We start from the raw sequence: 11320 nt of genomic DNA, 5'->3' as shown, positions 1-11320 counted from the left end.
TTGATTTTGTAGCCGTGGGAAGTATAAGATGATATCATTATGCTACGGCTGAATATACCTATGTATATGGCAATAAATATTAGTTATTGGTACATAGCCATGAATCTCTGAAAATTCATTTTACCATGAGGAGTTTGTGACAAGATTACAACATTGTGCCGTTGCAGCAATCAATATGCAATAGCATAGTTAAGTTATATTTGTTGACTCATACCATATCCCTTCATTTATGTTTTAAACTACCAAGTGATATAAGACTTTATCGTGGAAAGAACTGTTAGCACTTGTAACCTAATTTATATTCTTATGAGAGTTTCAACCAGTGAGGTATGATAGTGTAATTAGGTACCGTTTGTTGAGCAACATCATATTACCTCATTTATGTTTGACTTATAGATCGGTTCAAATATTGCGTGAATTACAAGATCATGCACGCAACTATCACCTACTACCCGGAACTTACAAATCCGTCGACCTCCGTGGAAATGGCCCATGATGTCCGACTTTCACTGGGGTTCAGTATTAGAGACACAGGATCGAAAACACGTGCATGACTTGAAGCTTGAAGAGAGACTGTCATGGTGATGGTAAACGTTTGGCTACCGATATGTCAGATGTTAAATTCTACGACATACTAGGCGTCTATCTGGCAAGCATGCCAGTTCTCCACAACACTGCAACATATCACAATCACTCAAGGGAACGAAAGCTACTCCAGATGTGCTGGTTTCGTTGAACTACTGGTACAAAAATGCTTACATGATGATTAGTACGGGCAGACGACGTGCTTTGCAATTAATATGTCAAGCGCTCCCTGCTGCACTAGGCTCATATTGTCAAAGCACTTCTCCAAACCTGTGTGATATGCCTGCCAGTCATCCACCACAAAATCACTGGCAGTAAAGATGCCACTGGAGCGCTCCCCCAGCGCCTACCTGAATATGGTACCTGTCATCATGAACAGCGGTCGCAACTTGTCGCAGGTCATGGGGACGCCTTTCCCGAGGTATCGATCGTACCCGAATTTGCTGTCGTACGTGATGTACATAATAAACTCCAAAACAGGGGTGCTGCTGAATGGGATGGTGACGAAGCTCCCATTAATCTAAAGACACTGCGCGTCAGTTTGATTTCAGACGGGAAACACATCACTCATGTTAACGGTAACGTCCAGGAACCTCTCATCCATGATGAGTTCAATGGTCTGATGCGCACAGACTTCAACAGCTGTGAGGATCTCCGTCGCCAAGACGGCGCCACCCAAATTGTACTTGAAATATACAAAATGTTGTCCTACTTCCTTCAAATCGTTACGCATACTTTCAACTAAGTTGACGAGCTTCTTTTCTCCGGCAACAGCAGCGCTTCTTGCCAAGTCCCGGAATTCAACTAGTTTGAACGGAACATTGTGAGCACGACTCTCTGGCGGCGGTTCAAGAAGATACTCACCTGGTTAGCTCTCGACGGTAGTGGTCCATGCAGTCATCGCCTTGGCGGCGATGTCGTCTTTTGCGGGAAATAAGGACGACTGTAAGAGTAGTGATTTCATCGTGTCTTTCGCCTGCGACGCGACTGATGTGGTGTTGAACGGTACTACACTAAAGGTCGGTTGCACGGGCGTCATTGTGAGGGGCTAAGAATTGAGTTGCCTTGCGGCTTCTCCCCTTTCTATTCCTGTCCATCTGGACATACGCGAGGTCCTTGAGCGAGTTGTCCCACTGGATTGTGCCCTGTGGAGGCGAATAGACATGAGGGGAGCGTGAGATTGACGTATTTCATCATCAATGATATCTGAAGGAGGTGGTAAGTGGATGGTACCGAGCGGTGCGTGGGGTTGGGCCGAGTCCGCGTTGGCTGTCTCAGGAGTTCTAGCGGGTAAGTGATGATTCAGTAAGGTGGCGCTGGATGATGGCACAGAAAGTTGAGACAAGTTCGGCGATCTGTGACTACGATCAATGGAATCGTGGTGATCAGAGAATGTGGGGTGCCATGCCTCAAGGAAAGCTCCTGGAGTGAGATCTTGGTTTTCATGGGACTCCCATGCCTCAGCAAATGCAGGCGGGATCTTGGATTCATGAACGTGAAGGTAAGGAGGGGGATATGGGATGAGAGAGTATAGTATGCCCTGACCTGCGGCCTGATAGTGCTGATCAGGGAGGTTGGGGGGAAATTGGCCAGCTCATGGAAAACCAAGATTCTTGCGATGAAAATCAAGAGTGTCATTAGTTGTTAGGGATTCTTCCTGGTCGTGATAGGCGACCAATGTCGAGTCCCAAGGTTGGACATCATTGAACATGCTGATAGATGGCGAAGAAAAGTCAAGTGACTCACCTTGAACCCATGGCACGACGTGGGCATGTGCAATTAATCACTGAATCCTTCCAAGTCAAACTTTCTGCCCCACCGTGCAGCAGGAAGCAGGACCGTTTAACCGCGCCTCAATTCAACCGTACATCACATGACCGTGAGTTCTGGCTGCTTTCCAGTGTCCATTTGCTTGTCGTCGAGCTGGGAGCGTATGATAACGTCGATGAAAGTAACGAGGAGTATTGGCTCATTGATGACGCAGTCATGGTTTCCTTCAATGACGACACCTAAGCATGGGGGGCATTCCCAAGGCAAACAGAGGATGCATAAGTATGTAACACATTACGGTGTCGAGCGTGAGCACAACAGTGCCTCACTTTTTTGTCTCATGAGTAATCGACTCACATGATGTGTCGTAACTGACTGGAAGACTCGAAATTGAATCACTGAGACGACAGGCAGCGTATATTAATAGAATACAACAGGGTAAATGATATTGTTTGCAACTTACATTGCTGTAAAATGAGACAAAAATCTGAATGGTCCTAAAATACACCAAAATCCACGCACCGTGTTGAAGCACAGCTTTTGCCCATTCTCTCCTTCAGACATCATCCAGAATTCCCATAACGTGTCTGTCTACCATGTTGACGTACGGCTTGAGACTTGTATGCTCCCAGTCTGAATCAAAATGTAAGTGAAAACAACGGGCACAGTGACAAGCGGTGCACTCACTTGCACCCTCGCCTGCCTTGTCAAGCTCTTGAAGGAGCTGCATAACTTTGGGAACTGCATTGGGGTCGAAATTTTTCACATGGTTTGGGTCAATGGGGACGCAGACACAGAGTGGTACTTTGAGAAGATGGTTTCGGTGCTTGGATACTTCGGCATCTAGGCATGAATTGCAGAATAATGTCCTCGAGAGTGGCTAGATTTTGGGCCTATGAAGCATCAGTAATAGCATAGATAGTAAAAGTGAAGTGTATACAACATTACCCTGCCTTCAGCTCATTCCATTTCTTCGACGATTCGATACCGGGTTGTTTCTCCCATCGCTCCTCGAGAGTCTCGACAATTTTCTTGTCCGGAACCAGTTTAAGCAGCATTTGCCAGCCGTCCTTGGACAGGAAGCATTTTTGATTATCCGACAATTGATACCACATCCTACTCCCTTCATCGCGTGCATGTCACAGAGGAGGTGGCAAATCTCTGGGGTGGCTCTTCGTGTCACGCCTCTTACATTCACCTTCTTCGCCATCTCCTTACCTCCTTCTATTACAGTAAGCGCCCCAACCACAGCTCTACATAGTTCGTCGGTCAGCCCCATGGCCTAGTTATTACTGACCCACAAATAGATGCTGCGACAGCCCGAGTATACCCATGACAAATGATGATATCCAAATTGCGTGCGCAAGGCTGAGTCAAGGACGCGCACAGCGTTGGCGATGAATGCCCAGCAGCATTTACATATTCCTGCTGATGTGCAGCATGTGCGCACACTGTCATAATCAGTCATATCAATATCGAACACCAGCTCGCACTTTAACAGGGTGAAGAGCTTCCCAGACTTTACAGACCGCGCCAATTTCCGCTTGCTTGGTTGGCATGTTGTCAGTGTAAGTGCCAGGCAGATTGAAAGATAGCTCACCCGAGATGAGTACATGGGCCCGATCTCGAAACACGTCGGATTGAGTGCGCCCAGATGCAAAAAGATTGTTGCTGTACTTCTTTGTTGAATGCGAACTCGGCGACAATGATGAAGTAACAGATGAAGCTGGGTATGTGGTCGAAGAGGTCGTGGTGGATATATGAGAGGTACGCTCATGGGTGTAGTTGGATTCCTTCCCAGGTCAGTCGCATTAGCGCCAGAGACGCCCTCAAGTTTGCTGCTCGAAGTGGTACTGGGCGCAGCATTTTTGGTATGCATCCGCCCCAGCGTCTCAAGGATCATGTCCTCTTCCTCCTCTGATATTTGGCTTGGCACACCACAGGCTCTCTGTTCCGCAAACTTAAACCTGAGATCATCAAGTGTAAGAGGATCGCTGGAGGAGGAGCGAAGAAGCGTGAAATGGCGAGTAAGACTGGGAACCTGTATTGTGAGAGAGTTGTAAGGTTGACAAGACAGGTCTGTGACGCACTCTGGCAATATGAGTGACGTCTGAAAGTCACTAGCAGGCGGGAGCACTAGTAATTGCTTGTGCTCAGATGTCGGTGTGAACCAGTCTTTGTCAAAAGGGTGAACTTCTGGTAATAGGGTCGGACCTTTTGCTAAGGCACGTCAACAATAAAAGGTAAAGTGAAGAAGCCACAGCAGTGAGGTGACAAGATATATGATACGTGAATGAGGCTCGTAATTGAAAAGGTAGAGAGCAGCAGGCTCACCAGAAACGATGCATGGCTTTTGCTGGCAGGAACCCTTGTTTAGTACACGAGGCAGGGCGCTTAAATTATTGGATCTCGCACACCTGCTTGCTTTCTGAGTTCTTCTGCATTCAAAAAGCAGTTATAACATAGATACACGTCTCCCTGGAGAGTGAATGCAAATTCGCGGTTTGTAAACAAATCTTTTGGTGCGTGTTCCTGGTTGAGTCATGTGAAGATGGATTTGAAAGGGCACAGCATGCGGTAAAACTGGAGCATCACTTCTGGAGATGTCTCTGCAGAGTCAGCCATCATTGAACAAAGGAATAGCAACTACTAAGTGTTATGTTGCTATCAATCAACGTGTACACTGTTAACCATTGATAAATTTGAGTGACACAAAGCACGTGAGGAAACGTCACGCGCATATTAAGTCACACTGCAGTACTATGCCTCACGGCTGAGTCATCACCCCCATAAGTCGTCACGACCTGAATATCTCACTTAATTCTTACTTCCACACACAATTTACAACTTGGATCAATGTTTTATCATGCAGTTTTCATTGCGAGGTTGAATGTCTGATTTTCATTAAGAAATGGTGAAGTTCATTGAAAGCCGTCCAAGTCATGCTGGTGACAGCCATCCGAGCACTACCATAGTGGAGTTCTAAACCAATGGCTGTGACGACTTGTCAGTGCTAGGCTGTAATACAAATTTCTTAGAGTTTGCCAAGCGGACTTTGAAAGTGGCAGCAGTGACAATGTGTGACCTGACAACTTATGGGGGTGACAATACAGCTGTGAGGCATAGTACGTGACACTGAAACTTGTAGTTTAGAAACAAAACACCAGATGGACATGAAACTGGTATACCGTATCAGTGAATATTCTGGGTATTTCACGTCTAAGCTTTTCAGTACGTAACATAGTGTCTTGCATATCATATATGGACTGGCTGCAAATCTTGAAACGAATGGATCAAGTCAATACGACTTATGTGCACTTCACATGCGAGAGACCGAGCAACCAACATAACTGCAAGATGACCAGTTAATATTAAATTTGTAACAGAAGCAGAAGTGAATATTGTCATTATGATCGGAATGTGCATTCACTGTTGGACCATTCAATGCAGCTCGCCCCCATTGTTTCATCGATATTGTCCATCATGTATCGGTATGATTTAGCAGCATTTTGAAGTTTACCTGCCCGAAGGAGTGCATGACAACATTTCTGGTGTGCAGTGACCCACAATGATTTGAGATCCCAGCTGAAGAGCTGGACAAGGGACTTGGTTATGAAAAGGATTTCGGATGTATTTTCACGCACCACCACCAAATCCTCATACATAAAATGAATAGGTGAGTTCGATGAGAGAGCGCTCAAGTTGAGAACAGCAGTACAATGGTGAGCAGCTTCTTCGTAATGTGCGTCATCTAAGGAAGAGAAAGTAGACAGCAGGGCAAGATATGAAATAAAACAGATCAACGAAAAATGATCAGACAACAGCATGATTGTTTGGCCAACAAAGGGACTGAGGATACTTTGAGATTTGATAGAAGACCCACCTTGGAAAATCCATCCCTCTTGCAGTCACATCGCTGGTAACCAAAATCGCACCCTCTGGGGCATCGTGGAACTCCTGTGCGGCGCATGTATGCGCAGCCTGTGACATATGGCTTTGGATCTGGTAGATTGGGGGAAGCATAGATTGTGGCCCAGCAGACACTTGTTGCAAGACACTCGCGACAACGGCCATTCCACGTGCTGTTGTACAAAACAGCATTGCTTTTGCTTGCAGACCTGCCTGCTTGAGGAGGGAAACAAGTGTCGGAAGGATATCTTCGAGGGGCGTTATGAGGTAACTCTGGGGAACTATGTTACATATGTGTCACTTTGTTATTTCATTGATAGATTATGGAAAAGATGCACACACCATGTTCGTGTGTGTTGATCTCGTCCGTGTGGAGTGTAGATATGAATTTATAATTTGGATCTAGGTAAATCCTTGCAATCTACTCCCCAAAACGATCAGTGCCTGTTATTCTTACACAAAAAACCTACCCACCTTCTTGATTGCATTGTCAAAAGTTGCAGAAAATAGCATAGATTGTCATCTTGTTCCCCGTCTATCAGGCAAGAATCCCAGAATGTGTTCTAGATCCTTGCGAAATCCTTGATTGAGTAGCCTATCTGCCTTGTCAAGAATGAGCACAGTTGGGCGGAGGGCTAGCCCCAAAGTCAGATGGTCGAGGAGCCGACCGGGAGTGGCATTTAGGACGTCGGTGCGAGCGGTGGGAGAGTTAAGACAGGTTTTCTCTGTGTTTATGCTGCAAGTGTTAATATATATCATGATATGCGGCAAAGAATGGGAAAGATTGCCCACCTCCGATAACAGACTGCACACCATATGGGTGGTGTGCAAGAAGGGACATTGCCTCTTCCTCAATTTGAAGCACCAGCTCCCGTGTAGGCGCTATGATAACAAGAATCTTGCCCACGTCAGAGGAAGCTGATCTGGAGGAGGCAAGCTGCTCTATGGCAGGCGGAAGGAACGAATGCACCTCAACTCGAGTGTCTACAATTAACAGATTCCGAGTTGAATGTGCAGATATGCCTGATGCACGAGTTGCAAAGATAATGACCAAGTGCGGATGCTACTTACTTGCATGACATCACACGCGAGAGCATCGGCATTATTCGGACAACCAGCAGTGAGTTCTTTGAGGAGCAGAATGGCCTCGTCATGTTGATCTGCATTGAAGAGGACGATGGCCTAAAATATACGATGAATCAGAAAGTATGCGAGGCAAATATAACGTACTTTGATCAAGAGCGGGAAATGGTGGATTTGTGGATCTTGGCCAGTGTACATTGATGCAACATCAAATGCTGCCCTCGCATCCTGGAGGGCATGGTCCCATTTGTGTTGTCGAGCCATCACAAATGACCAATGGGCATAGGAAGTATGGTTGTTGGCATCGGTGTTGATATCTAGCATGAGTAGTTTTTCAGTGGTAGACAAGTGCCCATCTCAGATGCATGCAACATGGGCTGTCATGATGGCCAGGATCTGCACAAAACATGCTCGAATTGTGGCATATGAGTCAAGGACGGAAACATGCCTTTGGATGAATACCCAGACTCGGAAGTACTGCCCACTCCGAGATCACCTTATCTTCACCTCCACTGAGGATGTAATTGCCGTCCACGGAGAAAGTGATGCAGAACGGCGTAGGTGAGTGCTCGAAGGTGGCAACAGTTTGTCGGTCTGAGAGCTGCCAGGGACGGACATGATTGTCACGAGATGCGGATGTCCTGCTTCCAGGTTGTTGTATCCCATTTACGTATGGTGGGATCAGAACCACCGCCACCTGTAAGAAGGCGAGTGCCATCGGGCATCCATGCGAGTGACAAGTTGAACGTGTGAGCCTCATTGAAGATTGTGACGTGTTCCCTTGTGCCTGGATTATAAATTTAAATATTCTTGTTTGTTGCGGTGGCAAGAAGTTCTCCAGAGGGCGAATACTGTACACAGCGAATCATTCCATGGGAATTAAGTCAAGGAAAGATGAATTTGCAAGCACACTAGCACTATTTGCTTCGCAAGCTTTTGCACTTGGATGGATGGACGAAAAATTTAATGCACATGGGTTCATGAAGTTACTAAATAGGATGTGTATCATTTGGTCGTTGCACAACATATTTTGTATGGTAGAGTCGGTCGCATTCATCTAAAAGTTGCTAGATTTTCACAAATACTAAGTCCTGCAGTCGATGTATGCATTGTTGGCTGCCTTGTCCCACAACTGACCTGGAACATCGTGCAAAGCGATTTTGGGTACATGAAAATTGCGAGTACCTCCTAGTACTACTATACATAACGTTTTTCATGGTCATGTGAACCTGCAAGTCGATGCCGAGGCAAGTGATCAGAAAATGAACGAGTGCTTTTATTATAACTGAATTCGGACCTACCTCAAAAAGAAAGGTTATCATCCTCATCTACTTCTCCTAGGTCATCGACCCCATCGTCAGACTCTCCTGCATCTTCCTCACTCTCCATGTCATCGCCTTCATCCTCTGGCTCCTCATCGTCTTGAAGGTCGACATGCATATGCTGTTCATCATCATCTCTGCAGCCCTCATCATCACTTCCGCCTTCATCGATATCTGTTGCCTCCACTGGCGCTCTTGACCAAGAGCCAAAATAATCTCTGACAGTGCTCCACAAAGTTATCGGGTGTCCTACGCCCAGGTCAGTATAACGCAGGAACATATCACAATTGACAAAACTAATGTTGATTAATGTGAGTCATCCATCCACAAGAAGAAAAAACATTGGACTCACATTCTGACATAGTATTCTTCCCAGTCATCTAGTTCCCCAATGGGACGTGCTAACAATTTTCTGTGGTGGAGGGAGCTTACGCCGCGCTCAGAAGCAAACACGGGGATCAAGTGAGCTCCCCGGATCACTTGACCTGGATCAAGAAATCCAAAGGCGTCATAATCAGACTCCTCCACAAATGCCACTTTGGGAAGGCGAGCGTGCTGCATGCCAGACTGGTGTGATTTTATTGGTGCGAGCCATCTGACGTAGAGCACCTCGAGGTGCTGTGAGATCTCACTCCCTTCGAGCCATGTGTCCAAGTGATATATACCCAGTATATGAGTGTACCAGTATGGGTGGCTTGGAGTGCTTTCACCTGAAAGCACCATCACATCTGCATGTGTCCTTGGGTTGATGGTATCATATTTGCATCGCATGTTGTACGTCGTATAGTGTATTTGCATAGTCTGAGCCGAGTAAACCACATTATTTGGAATGATAACTGAGTTGCGTTCCTCAGCCATGAATGTGTGGTCGCAATGGCCAATATCCAACTTGTTCAGCCTATACAAAATGTGATCTTTCAATCGTGGAATGAAGTTCTGAGAGCGGTATAAACAAACTGGCGCCCAAGAGTACAATAAAAGTTTACCTTAATAGCCGGATCACCATCGTGTTCCCGAAGAAATCCAAATAACGAGACTGGATTGTTCCGACTGGCTGCAATATAATGATGGTCTTTTAAGTTGGACAACAGTGGAGCAGGGGAGTCGGCCGGAGACTCATTACTCAAGGAGGAAATGCCTGCTGCCTCCTCGACTCGCTGAAGTACATGGCGCCTGCGTTCGTGCTTTGCAAGCTGTGCTGAAGTGTCGAGTTTGTTCGTTAGCGGATAGAACACTTTTAAGGCTCTGTGCGCCAGCTCTCCCTGGGCAAAACTTCATAAGTGTCTTTGAGGAGTAGGAGACAGACAATGCGTACAATCTGAGTGGTGAAAGAATCAGTAGTCCCAAAGAGTTTGATGGTATACACATAATCTCCCATTGTGTGAAACTTGTATGTGTTTAAGTTGAACTTTTTCACCTTTGGTGCACTAGATTCTGTAGGAGTGTTATGAGGTCCCGCACGTTGAACAAACTTTCATTGGCGAGCTGCCTTCTCCTTTGGTAACTCTACAGTACTAAAGGCAGTGCAGGTATGATTGTGGAACTTTCACAATTGTCTCGAAAGTTTCTTAAATATTTCCTCAAGGAAATTAAGTGTCGACTCTGAATGAATTCTTAGCTTGGCAAGCGCATGCCACTGTGTGAATCTAAACAAAAGAGACTGGACGGCCGCGTCATGAGTATCAGGAAATAGTCCTTCAAACACAGGTATTGCGCACTGGAGTTGAAAGGGGTCAGTAAGTGAGGTAGAGCAAATAGTTAAGAACGGGGCAAGAACCTGCAGTATGTCTTCAAAATCTCGTGCAGCCAGTCTCTTCATCTCTGACGTATTGTTTGTGAAGGTGCGTATCACCCCACTTCCGAAAGTTGGAACCTGACAAAATCTGCGGTGCGATACTATTTGTTAATATGACACTAGGAATTTTGTACAAGTTCCACGCACCTGGAGTCCAAAGTTGCGACTAGGCGATCTCCTCCTGGGAGCAAATAAAGAATCCTGATAAGGTGACTGAAAAGTGCCTTCCAAGTACCCAACTCGATTTCGTGCATGAAGTCTACAACCAGCATCCGAAATGGATTAAGTCTCAGCGCTCCCAGCCGCTCCGAAAATTTGTTCTGTGAGGTACTGCTCTGAGCAGGTACGACAGAGGGTCTTGGAATTCGCACTCACCAAGACAGGTACCCAAGAGCCCGCTCCAAGTGTCTCTTCAACCTTCACGCCGTCTACAGTATTTCCCCACTTGAAAATATACTCTCGTGCCTTAACAACGTTAGTCTCAACGTAGGCTCGAATATCCTTGATACGGTTCTTCATGTCCTTGACGGGGCCTAAAGAAGAAAACATGTTTTTAGGAATGAGACAATGGGGACACGGGCAAGAGCCCATCTCCTTGATTGTAGCAATTAAAGCCCTAAGTTCTAATGAGTTATTTGCCTGAAAACATCAATACAGATCACACTTTTTAGGGTAATCAGCCGAATATGTGAATATACGAGGAAATATCCTGCGCATGACACCATCAGCGCATTTCAATACAATACCATGGCGATATGCATGAAGAAACTCTTGATCTAGTAAGATATCCCAGCATGCATGAAACAACTTGCATCGGCAGTGTGTGTGAAGAGCGGCCATACCACTTTTCGATATC

The 11320-nt window shown here is 46.0% G+C and overlaps 2 protein-coding genes across 2 annotated transcripts; both read right to left on the bottom strand.

Moving 5' to 3' along the window:
• Positions 1–2818: 2818 nt before the first annotated feature.
• F5147DRAFT_728512 (uncharacterized protein) lies at positions 2819–5032 on the bottom strand (the record flags this gene model as incomplete). Its single annotated transcript, XM_041439331.1, has 10 exons — positions 4951–5032; positions 4773–4887; positions 3956–4026; positions 3657–3898; positions 3574–3608; positions 3499–3553; positions 3304–3471; positions 3043–3224; positions 2964–2988; positions 2819–2909 (listed from the first exon to the last, which is right to left on the bottom strand). Coding segments are annotated over exons 1-10 (1014 nt in total), but the record flags the coding sequence as incomplete, so codon positions are not given.
• Positions 5033–5762: 730 nt separating this feature from the next.
• Positions 5763–6777, bottom strand: F5147DRAFT_659100 (uncharacterized protein; the record flags this gene model as incomplete). Its single annotated transcript, XM_041434545.1, has 6 exons — positions 5763–5948; positions 6000–6106; positions 6291–6437; positions 6474–6545; positions 6607–6685; positions 6739–6777. The coding sequence occupies 6 exons, from the start codon at positions 6775–6777 to the stop codon at positions 5763–5765; spliced, it is 630 nt and encodes a 209-aa protein (XP_041285039.1).
• Positions 6778–11320: the final 4543 nt, after the last annotated feature.

This window comes from Suillus discolor (assembly GCF_016758755.1).
Source record: "Suillus discolor strain FC423 chromosome Unknown F5147scaffold_139, whole genome shotgun sequence".
Classification (NCBI taxonomy): domain Eukaryota; kingdom Fungi; phylum Basidiomycota; class Agaricomycetes; order Boletales; family Suillaceae; genus Suillus; species Suillus discolor.
The sequence above is the reverse complement of the archived record's forward strand: the minus strand, read 5'-3'. Positions and strand labels throughout refer to the sequence as shown.